Below are 12911 nucleotides of genomic sequence, written 5' to 3' on the forward strand. Positions count from 1 at the left end.
AACTGGTCTAGATCAACTATTTGCATGATCCTCCTCAAGAACATGGAGACAATTAAGGATACAGATGCTTCAAAGGAAGTGACAAGAGTATGTAAACAAAGGTTTCATATTCTGGACAATGTCAAAATGTTGCTCCTTATATGGATAAATGAAAAGCAATTGCAAGGTGACGCTGCTAACGAGAAGATCATTTATGAGAAGGTGAGAATGATTTTCGCTGACCTCATTAAGACAACGCCAAGATCATCGCAGGCCGAAGAAGTGTTTAAGGGAAGCCGTGGGTGGTTCGAGAAGTTTAAGAGAAGAACTGGCATCTCCAGCATTTTGAGGCACAGGAGGCTGCCAGCTACGACTGAAAGGCAGCAGAAAACTTCATCAGCAACTTCAAGATGCTCGTAGATTCTGAGAGTTACCTGTCGCAACAGGTTTTTAGCTGTGACGAGATGAGTCTATCATGGAAAAAAATGCAGAAGCGTATCTTTATAACAGCGGAGGAGAATGCATTGCCCGATCACAACCCAATGAATGACCGTCTCACACTGATATTCTGTGCCAACACATGTGGCGATCTGAAGATTGAACTGCTGCTCTGCTGCTTTTTTACCATTCAGGAACACCATGAGCCTTCAAGAAGTGTGAAATCCAGAAGAACAGGTTAAATTTGATGTAGTGGCCCAACATCAAGGCTTGGGTGACACATGATCTTTTTTTGTGATTGGATCAATGAAGTGTTTGGTCCTGCGGTGAAAAAATATTTGCTCGAGATGAATCTGCTACTCCCATGTCTTGCTTGTTATGGACAACATTCCTGCCCATTCTCCAGGCCTATAAGTCCACCTCCGTTACTGCAGCCTATGGACCAGTAGATTATTTCTAACTTTCAGAAGCTCTGCACTAAAGCACTCTACGAGCAGTGCTTTGAGTCGACTGAAGCTACCAATCTCTATCTCAGAGAGTTTTGGAAATGTTACATCAACATTGTTGCCCGTGTCAATATGATTTAAAAGGCATGGGAAGAGGTCACCAAGAAGACTCTTACTTCTGTTTGGAGTGAACTGTTGAATGCGACTCTACGGCATTTGAATCACTAAATGTAGAGACTGTAGTCAACAAGATTGTGTCTTTGGCCAGGGGCATGGGATTAGAAGTGGAAAACAATGATACTGATGAGTTTGTAGAAGGTCACAGACAAGAAGTGACCATCAAAGAGTTATGGAGTTTCAGTGTGTTTTACAGCAAGAAGTTGTGGAGAGGAGTTCAGAGGAGGAGGAGGAGGTAACAACAAAGCAGCAATCTTCTGGTGCAATAAGAGAAATTGTGAAAGCATGGGAATCATCACCCCAATAAAGCAGTGGCTAAGCGTGCTATAAATATATTTCACGATCATGCTGTGTTCACATTTTTGTAAATGTTGAAGTGTCGGCAGAAACAAATGACTATAGATAGCTCCCTAGTAAAAAAGAATTAGTTATGTATTGTAATAAAATGCATAATACTGAACATATAATTTTCATTGAATAAATGGCCTGAATAGGATAAAACATGTAGTACTTTTTCTGTATGAAACACATTATCTTATTTTACATTATTTTATATGGGATAAATTGATTTGCTTAACGAATGTTTCAAACTATGAGTAAGATTCTGGAATGAATTACACTCGCTTCACGAAGTTCCACTGTATTGATGTCACAGAGATAGTAAGCAAAATAAATAAATAAATAAATAAAATTTATTTTTGGTTATTTCATTTCTCTTCTATTATCAATATACAGACAATCAATAAATGAGATAAGATAGGTATAGTTATTGTGTTAACTTTCTTGGTCAGAAATTTGATATCAATAAAACAATTTGTAATTTTGATTAGTCAGATTATGTCAAAACAAAATTATCTCAAGGAACCTCTTAAAAGGATGGTCATCTTACAAACATGTAAATATGGTAATTAGGTCTGGGTTGATACCAATAGTGTAGAAAGTTCAGGCAGAAGCACTGTTCTTAGAAAAATATTCAAACTTTACTGTCTGTAAAAATCATGTGTACTTAATAATTTGATCTCACTTAATTTGGGATTGACAAATCTAATTGAAAGCCTTTTTTTCATCTTTTCTGAAAATTGTTCAAAAGTTATATTTATTCAAGTTTATTAGCTTCTAAATTGACGTCCTTTCAAAATTTCAATGGTACTGTGTTGCACTCCTGAACTTTTTGATTCTAAAAGTGCGTAACTTCCCTAGCATAACACATTACTTTATGAAATATAAAAATTTGAAAATTTGAGTTTTCAGAATATTCTTGATGGGCTTTTGCATACTTGAGTGCATGCCAATACTTCCACAACACAAAACATGAACATCAGTTGTAACTATTTAAGGATGTCCAACCAATGGTTAACCAAAATGACATATTTATCTAATCTGAATCTGTATTATATGTTTTTTCCGTTTTCTATGTTAATATTTACAAGGTAATGGCTTTATATGTTAAAATTTTGTAATATCTGTCCTATGCACATCTCGAAATAGGTGTAGCGTGCACAGCCATCATCAGTCTGTAACCAGTCATCAATGATTGCATACCCTATGTAATGTTTTGTGTCAATAAGTAATATTTTCAACTCAGTAGGCAGCATACATTAAACCTGTACAAATGTTCCGTTACTCAGTTGTTTAAAGCAAGTTTGCATCCATCAGTGACTGTATAGAGTTCTATGTAATCATCATCGATTATTACCATTTGCATGTGAACTTGCCGACCGGTTACAGAAAAGTGTGAATATTAATCTACAGATGATCAGCACCATGAATCATAATATTACTAAACACGTATAAATGAGAGAGAGAGAGAGAGAGAGAGAGAGAGAGAGAGAGAGACTTGAATTTCTTTTTCAATCTGTGATTGGCTACTGATGTAAAGAAGACAAACAATGAGCACAAAAGCAGGTCAGTAAAGATCCACAATGAACAGCTTTAAAGTTTCCTGGCCAGAAGATAACTTGTGTATTTTGCTACTAACATTTCTTCACAGTACAGTAAGTAATTTCAATGAAAAAGATCTGTTCAATTTGTGAGCAATAATGGATACAAAGACTAACATAAACTTGGCCTGCTTAGCATCAAACCACTGAACTTGAAGAAATGAAAAGCTCTTTCATTCCCGATGGTAAGTTCAGTTGATTTTGTAGTATTGCCTGATGATAATCAAGATATTTTCATGCTGTGATAATGCATTGCAATGTCCTACAATAATTCTAAGTATTAGCATGATGCTAGATGACGGAATGAGCAGGTGAAATTCACATAGGTGATGGGTGTGGAACAATGAAATCTTGAAGTGAAATAGATTCTCTCAGTTCTGGCAATAAATCACAAGATTTATTATTAAATGACAGGTCAGCAATGAAGTAATCTTACCCTATAGTTGATGTTACATTGCTTTTAGAGCACTAACTTGCTAGACATCGCATTATACAATATACAAAAATATGATTACACCATGTTCCTGAGGTCTTATACTAAGTTTAGAACTGTTGTACCACAAGCCTTGCAAAGGGCCTTCATCTTGCCTCATAACATCAAAAAGATTTATTTTCTGTGTGCAAGTGTTTCACAAATGCACTGACTGCCCCACCTGTTGACTTAATGATGACAACTTATGGTTTCCTGTCCCTGAATTTATTTCTGAAAAAATTCAGATCCATTATAAAAAGATGAAGCTGGCTGATTGTCAACTTCCATCTTAAATGCGACCCTAGTCCACTACTGAAAAAATTATCAAACTCACCAGCCAAACTACGTTAAAAAATCACTGTCTTCAATCACAAATCTTTAGTTTTTCTATTTAAACAGCTCATGTAGATAGATCAGGATAAAAATAATATTACAATGGAACACAGATACAACTAGAAACTAAAGTAGCATTTGATGTTCATTATAAAAATGACGTGTGTTTTACTAGTGTAAACCCTTTACCTGCTCTGGACGCGTTAATACACGTGCCTTTGAACCTGTCCCTGTGTGCTCTGAACGTGTTTACACGTGCCACCAGTCCTTCTACGCGTAGACACGTTCAGAGTACCAGGTAGAAGGACTGGTACAATCGCGCACACGTTGACACGTATAGAGCAGTTAAAAGGTTAATACATTTTACAGTGCAAAGTACTTTTGTTGTCAATCCATTTTCAGCCAAACTACACACATAAAACAGTATGCAATATATTTTTACCAGTTTATGGCAGTTACTAAGTGTTGATTCTCTTGCCAACTTAAAATACTGGTATACAATTATATAAAACAGCAGCAGTAAGAAACATATTTTGACTTTGTGCTTACCTTCCTCTTCTTTAACAGCTCTACCAGGCGATTTCAAACAATATCTTGTTACCCGATTAACGGTAGTTGACTTCGAAGCTGGCCGTCCTCTACGACCTAGTATACAGTACAGTATAATTAATTTAATTTAAAGTCTTAAAAAATGTCGAGTAAGAGAGAACAATTATTCTGCCAATTACAATCAATGCTATTAACATAGTTACATAGTCAAATTTATAAGACTTTTTGTTTGTTTTTACAAACATACAACTTTTTATTTCTTCTGTTAATGTGTTACAAATACATGAAAAAACTGAAATCTTACCTCTGAGGTGTATTTCCTTTGCATGTTGGCAACTGTTCTTCCAGATTATGTCATAAAAATTTCAACTGGTTTGCAATAAAAATGCAACTGAAGCCAATTTCATAATTTAACGTTGCAAAGAAAATACACTATAATCTTTTGCTTTCTGTAAATTTTTCCGGTTCTTTTGAATTTCAGTTTACACAAATGCTTCTTTACTGATTTGATTCCTTTTAATAGTATGCATTACTATCTTTTGACATGATTGTAATATTTTAAGGTATACCTTTACATCTTTTCTGAACTCTTGAAACTCCTGCCTTCCTTCTGATATACTAAAAATCGGCACATACTGATGAAATGAATACTTTTGCATTTTTCATTAGCTTTTAGAAAAAGTATTTTATTTCTTTTTTAAATCTATTGCGCTCTACTTTTAAGATTTTTCTTTTTTCCTTTTTTTATTTGACTGATGATCATCATCCTTATTTGCAGGCTTAAAATTAGTGGAGTCCTTTACAATACAACAGTTTCTTAACACAAACAAATTCTAGTTCAGATACCTTTACCAAGTCCTTTCTGTTTAGTAAATACCTACATATATACTTTCATTTGTCATCACTGAATGCACCATTTTGCATATTTAAACTCCATATTTAAATTAATTTTCAAATAAAAGTGCAGATCAATGCCTCCATAATGTTGTTAAACTAGTCAGAGCAGCTGCTTATGCAAAATCAAAAGATTTACTCTAAAAGGATTTCTGTTTCTCTTGTTACATTTTTATGCAATGCTCGGTTTATTATAAACTCACACCACAGCCTTAGATTTCATACTTTGATATAAAAGTTAAAGGTTGGTACACATACACACTTTTGCCAGCTTTCGTTTCAATGTCTTTCTGCCTATGCTGTTATTAACTTTTTTATTCAAATCTTATACCTCAAAATTTTCAACATGATGCTCCTTAAATCTAGTTCAACAGAAACAGTATGAGCTGATAAATTATATCACTGAAAGAGTGTTTTATATTGACTAACATCTCTTCTGAAATTTTTTGATTCACAATTTTTTTTTTTTTACTTTGTCCTATCCACCAAATCAGATGTATTTTGTATGCCACATTTTCATTTTCTTCCAAGTCTTCACATAACTTTGGCCTCTGTCGTGATGGGTGTTTCTTTGTTTGCTATTCATAACTTTTTTATATATCTCAATGCTTGGTCCAAATGATTTGTGGTTTAGATATCAGGATGAAATGTCTACTACCAGTACTGTTTCTGCTGCTTTCACTTGATACCGCCCTATTACACTACTGAGATTTTAACTAATTTATGTCATAATGCAAGAATTCTTGACTATTACTCCTGTGACCCTAATACTTTATAATGGTTACTTCTCTGCCACAATTCAGAGTTAAATAGTTGTAGATTATGCAATCATGTTGAAATAACACTGCATCTGTTGTCGACTCTGTTCTCTTCATGTTCGGATGATACTTCTATTGTTCTTTAGTGATCATATATGAAATTATGTATTAAGTTTATTCCTGGAACAGCTGTAAAACTCTGGTCTTCTTGTTATGTTCTTCAATTTCTTCAGGTGCCATCCAATTCATTCCTCTCAACATTTTACCATTACAGACCCGTTAGTTCTCTGCTACGACCCAGAAGCCACATTGTTATAGAGTATGCAACCATGTTGAAGTAACTGTGTTCAATGTTCTGCATTTCATTAATCAATTTCTTCGATAATTTGCTTTCCTTTTAACTTCAAACTCTCCTTCTATAATCTCTGGAACGTTCCACAGGAATTCAATTTAGCTTGTACATGCTAGCACACTTTAACAACTGCTTTTAGAAAATGATATTAGTCTCAAAACAATATTTGCTGTCTCAGTTTTCTGTAAGTGTTCACACAATAGTCATTTATTATTGAAGGATTTGGAATATGTATTTATTTGATCTGTGTATTTTTCTATCCATTCTTTCCAATAAAAACCATTCTAATCTTGAGGATTATGTTATTTGCAAGTACAATCAACACATTTTATGGTAAGCATAGGAATTCTGTCATTCTCTTTGTATCGTGGTCGTTGCATGGGAATGGTTCCTGGTTAATTGCACTCTGACTAGTCTTAAACAGATTTAAATTAATTTATCAACAAATTCAATATAAATTTTTGCTCAAATTTCTGTAATATTTTCTTGTAAAAATCTCTACGTGAACCACAAAATTTAATTGATACACGAATGAGCAAACTATTGTACAGAAATATCAATAAGCCAGAATTTCTGCGTAACAACAAACTAATTGCTCAGTTATTATCGAAACTAAGGCAGAAATATTCACTAAGGAACATGCTTCACACTTAAATCTGTTGTCAATTTTTGTACAAATGAATGGCCACACAGAATACTGAGATGACATACAATTATAAACATTCCTGATTTACTAGAATATTTTACTGAGACGGAATCACCAACACAAAGAAATTTAATGCTTTCAATTATACCAGTCGCTCAAAGAATGTTGAACCATTGTCTGGCTCAGCAACCTACGGCAAAATAGAACTTTTTTCATCATCTTCTGCATTACAGAATGACTCTCGTACATTCCCATATCTTGAGATATTTCTCTCAACTTTCATTCTTTACACCCAAAATATCTGCTATTATGTCTTCTATGTGGCTTTTTATTTGAATTCATTTTATCGGTGCATTTCCTGATATCATGTGAGCCTCATGTTGTTATCCAGAGCACTGGATGCACAGATATCTTGGAATTTCTTGATTCGTATACTGCATATTTTGTACGACTATAATATTGTTTCATCCTGTAAGTAGTTGTGGTATTTTTCCTGTATTTCTCACTGTTTAATCAACATCTCTCACACACAGAACAGCTTAAAAATTTGAGCATGTACTGAAGAATGAACTCTTCAGTTTTTTTAAATACTACAGAAACATGAAAAGAAATACTTTTCCTTTGCTATAACACACACAAATAAAATCAAGTTACGATAATCACAGCCACCAATAGTTTCACGCATAAATACTGTGTTTGCTCTTGAAAGTAATGCGAGTGAAAATAAATTGATCCCAGGTCTTTCCTACTGCTAAAAATATTTAAATATTTTGTAAAATCTGTCAACACTTCTTCACACCTTCCATTAGAAAAATATAATAGTTTGATCAGACTTTTCAATACATATGCAACTAAGCTATATAATAACTTTGAAATATCTAATGCGAGAAGTTAACCTAATAACAGTGAAATGCATAATTTATGGTAACAATAACATGACTAACTCCATATGCAAATGAAAACTGCTCAGTATGATAGTGAAAAAGTATCAGACGTATAGGTAGAATTTACAAAATAATCAGTCTTAATATACCAGAAACACTATCAAATTTATACCATGTAACACTTTCTATTCGAGGTATTTAACAATTTCTTTCCAGTTTAAAAAATACAAAACAGTTTATGATACAAATTCAACATTAAAACACCACATCAAATCGTTTCACAGTATTTACTGACTAGGGTTTGATTAACTTTTTGTGAAACATATCCCTGAGCTCATGGAATATGGTTTCCATTGCCTTAATGTAGTATACCTGAACTGTATTTACAAACCATATACATATATTAACACTTAGTTCTTACACCAACTAAGACCTGAATACTATAACACCCTGAATAGGATGATCTAAGTCTTTATTAACAATCTGCTATCTGTTTAAATTTTTGCGCTTCCTTTTATTTTCAAAAGACTTCATGAAATCATCAACAGTTTCAGCTTTCTGTATGACTGATTGATTCCTCGATCTACTTCTTTTACCTGAACTTTTTGAATGACTGTCTGAAGTGTGACACCTCTTTTTCCTTGAACTTTTGTGTGTTTTTGTTTCACTAACTGTGTTTTCATCTTCAACAGATAAATCCAAAATACTATGCTTTGTTGTACTGTATCCTTCTCTTGAAGATAAATAGTCAACTTCACATTTAGGAACTATGTATCTGTTGCTCTCTACAGCCCTCTCTGCATCAGGAGTCCGTTCACTATTCCTCTGGTCCAATAAAACAGAACTTTTGTCGTCTTCTTTCTTCATTGCAGAATAACTGATGTATGTTCCACTCTCTTCAGGTATTTCTTTCAACTGCGCAGGAGTTTTGAACTGTCGTCCTGAATACTCATAATTTACTTGAGAAGAATTGACACTTACAGCTCCGGTAGTATATTCAGATTGATATGACTGAGAATACCTTGGATCTTGACAGGGATTTAACACTTGTCGGTAAGCATATGGAGCTGCACTTCTGTGCGAACTATGTTCTACTACAGATGGAGGAACCACACCACGTACATAATGATGCATTATATCTCTTGGAGGTTTTTTGTCTGGCACATCAACAACAATCTCTTCAGGGGGATAGTCTGCAGGAAGCACATTATAGTTTTCAATACGATAAAATTTATTGTTTCCTGGGTATTTGATATATTTTGCAAAACTGTGAACTTTTTCTAGCTCAGCAATACTCATCATTGGTTTTCTGGGATATGATGGAAAACCATCCAATTTTTTGGATTCTTCATGTTCCTCTTTTATTTTTGTTTCAGCTTGAACACGGGCCATAGTTAACCTCTTTTTCAAAGGCAGAGATGAATCTATGTCAGTTTTACATTTTGATTCATATTCATCATTAGGTTTTTCACATTTAACAGATTTGTCTGCTATCAGTGATTCTTCAATTTTTCTCAGCAGCTCCTGGTCCTCTGCTTTCAACTTCTCCATTTCCCTAACCGTATCTGAACTAGTGTATTGTAAAGGACTCTCATAACAATTTAAGCCTGCATTATAATTAGATAAACGTAAGTAGTAATTACTGTAACATTCACTACAGGCACATTCAGGATAGGCTGGCAAAAACTTACTCATTTGTACAGGTGCCGGATAGGTATAAGGATACAGTCCCTGCATAGACAGATTTGTATATGTTAACTTACCACGTGAATTGTTATTTTCCACAAACATACCTCTTTGAGATGGTTTTGGCAGTTCCTTTACAGGTTGTTCTGATACTTTACAAGAATCAGATTCAACACTTGGAAGGCACTCTGCCAATTCTGTATTATATTCAGAAACAGTAACCGTAACACTCTGATACTGGGTGTCTTCAACGCAGTTTTCTTTGATCGGTTCAACACAGTGTTCTTTAACCGTCTCAACACAGTGTTCTTTAACAGTCTCAACACAGTGTTCTCTAACTGTCTCAGTGTTTTCCAAGCTTCTGGGAAGAGCTTTTTCAGTCGATGATTTTTGAAGAGTTGCTACATCTTCTTCTCTTAGTTCAGGAACTTCTATTCTTTCAGCACAAGGCTGGGTCCTCGTCTCAACATTCACGACAGGTGTATAATTGTCAATGGTCTGAATATGAGATTCTTCACTGGATGTACTACTAGCAGAACTCAGAGGTGTAGAATTAGCAGTGATGTGTGGCTGAGAAGGTGCTTCCCTAATACTACTAATTTCACAAGCATTACTCTTACTATTAGGGAATGAATCATTTGCTGTTGCACTTTGACGAGTATCATTTTCAATACCATTACATGAAGTATCATTTTCTATACCATTACATAAAGTATCATTTTCAATACCATTATGAGAAGTATCATTTTCAATACCACTATGAGAAGTACCATTTTCAATACGGTTACATGAAGTCTCATTTTCGATACCATTACATGAAGCATCATTTTCAATATTGTTACACGAAGTATCATTCTCAATACCATGACGTGAAGTATCACTTTCAATATCATTACGTGAAGTATCATTTTCAATATCATTACGTGATGGAGAATCTGCCGCCAATTCTTTATCTTTCACAGTCACACTGACGGAACCAGTGGAAGAAATTACTGCAGTTGGTATGACCTTCCCTCCTGCGCGAAGCCTATTTTTGTCAACATCATCACTCTGTGGTCGAGAATTTTGACATTCGTAATAGTTTTCAGTTTCTTCATCTGTTGAACCCCCATCTCCTTCCATAATCTTTTTGCTTGGTTCTTCTGTTTGTACATTCACAAATGCTGCCTTTGTTGCTGACGAAACTCCACGCAAAATGCATTCTTGTTTCTCCTGTGAAAAATCCTCTTTCGCACTGAAGAAATTATTCATCATGTTATTTAAATAAGCTGTCTCAAATGGATCCAGAGTTTCTCCATCTGAGGAATCATGACTTACATGGGGAGAGGAAGAGAGAGTCATATTGTGTTCAGGCAGATCGCCTAACAGTTCTATTACAAATGCTTCATTTCCAGTATTAAACAAATTATTTCCATTATTAAACAAATTATTTCCAGTATTAAACAAATTATTTCCAGTATTAAACAAATTATCTATGTTATCTCGTCTAATAAATTCATCTGGCAAAACTTCATCTTCTTCACCATCACATTTAACACCACCCCGTGATGCGAGATCTGACAACATCTGTTCATCAGCATCAATGTCCATTGGAGCTTCATTGTAGAGACTGACTCCTGGAGTACAAACATCAGTTGGCAAAGGAACCTCATTTTTTACAGAAGAGTCACAAACATATGAAACTGTATCTGGTACTTGTGAATTAGCAGTTTGACTTGACACCAAAACAGGGTCCCTAACAACCTTTGGCAATACAATGTCAGTATTTGTAACTTCTGTATGTTTGGTTGCTAATGCTTCATTTTCTGTAGTCACTGGAACCAACTGACTAGATCCTACAGATACATCTGGAAGCTGGATATGTGCTGTCACATCGACTGGTGGACTACTGCTGCTACTTGGTTGTACTACATCTGCCATATCAACAACCTTAACAATAACCCTACGCTGAGTTTCAAAAGCCTCCTCTAATCCAGCACTGTTAACAATATGCACCTGATTCATAGGACTTCGTTCATTTTCTGAGGACACTTTCTTGATTTTGTCTTTGGGCACTGATAAAATAGAAGTTTCATTTGAACTAGCACTATTTACAAGGTCAACCTGGTTCAATGGTTCATTTATTTGTACTATGCTGTCATCTTTTGTTACTGCTAATGAATTTTGCTTGACACTCAATGTTGTTCCTACACAAACACTCTCTTTCTGCAGAGCATCTGTATTTTCAAAACCCTCTTTCTTTCCACTATCAATTTCTTTAACACTGCTGACACTAGTTTCCACTTTAACTTCAACAGTTTCTTTTAAGAGCTGTTTCTCACTCTCTTTATCTGTACCTAATAAATTGTCACATTCATTTGTTTTTATATCTCCCACTGGCACAGGACAAACATTAGAATTCTCTTTTAGTATTTTTTTCTTTTTCGTCTTTTTTGCCTTATCCCCTTTGCAAAGTTTTTTCAGAAGAGAAATATTACTTGCAACACTACTGCCTAGTAACATTTCACCAAACCCCACAATTATTTTCTTTTTTAGTTTTTTCTTTTTCATTTTTTCAGGATTTTCTTCACTTATGACCTTTTTGTCATCTTTTTTCTTCTTAACTTTCTTTTTAACAGACTTGTCCTTAATTTTCTTCTTTTTGACTACTTGTTCCGTGTTTTGTTTTTCTACTTCTAAATCTTTCAGCTGACTGTTGTTCTCCAATGCAGAACCCACATTGCATATACTTGACCATATGTCATTTATTAAGCTGCCACTTCCTCCACCAATCTGAAATGCACACAAAAAGCCAATTGAGAATTAACTGATCACATGACTCACCACACACTTTTCAATATGTTCAAACTTACGTCCTTTTCATCAAGACCCGTAGGTGAATTGGCACGACCATCCGCATAGAATACAGGTTTGTCAATACTTAAAGCTAATGCCTGTGAGAACCCAGGTTGCTGTGACTCTCTGCAAGTTTTCAGGAAAGCCTGAAACAGCATTCAGTAAAATTTGCAGAAACAAATAAATATGCAACAAGTCTTGCTGACTTCACCACTTCTTGTTCTCAAACATGTTTCAAATTGTCACAACAACAACAATACTCAGTGAACTTAACTTTGCAGAACAATATACCACCATTACACTGCAATCAATTCCAAGGAATTCTGTTACTATGAATTTTCGGAAGAGCTTGTTGTAATGAAATATGCTGTGAGTATTTATGTTACATGGACGACCACCAGCTTGCCTTTTGAGTATAAATGGCACAAAAAGTTAAATTCTGAAATGCATCTAGCAGATAACAAACTAAACAGTATAAGAGGAGGAGGAAAATAGTGTTTAATGTCCCATCGACAACGAGGT

The 12911-nt window shown here is 34.7% G+C and overlaps 1 protein-coding gene across 1 annotated transcript in view; it reads right to left on the reverse strand.

Moving 5' to 3' along the window:
- Nucleotides 1-5653: 5653 nt before the first annotated feature.
- LOC124796263 overlaps nucleotides 5654-12911 on the reverse strand; it is a 374071-nt gene continuing 366813 nt past the window's right edge. The window contains exons 10-11 of the mRNA XM_047260374.1: nucleotides 12407-12535; nucleotides 5654-12326 (exon numbers count right to left, since the gene is read on the reverse strand). Coding sequence (XP_047116330.1) covers nucleotides 8355-12326; nucleotides 12407-12535 — 4101 coding nt within the window. The 3' untranslated portion in view covers nucleotides 5654-8354. The remainder of the gene's footprint in view (nucleotides 12327-12406; nucleotides 12536-12911) is intronic.

The sequence above is a fragment of the Schistocerca piceifrons genome, chromosome 4 (genome assembly GCF_021461385.2).
Source record: "Schistocerca piceifrons isolate TAMUIC-IGC-003096 chromosome 4, iqSchPice1.1, whole genome shotgun sequence".
In the NCBI taxonomy this organism is placed as follows: domain Eukaryota; kingdom Metazoa; phylum Arthropoda; class Insecta; order Orthoptera; family Acrididae; genus Schistocerca; species Schistocerca piceifrons.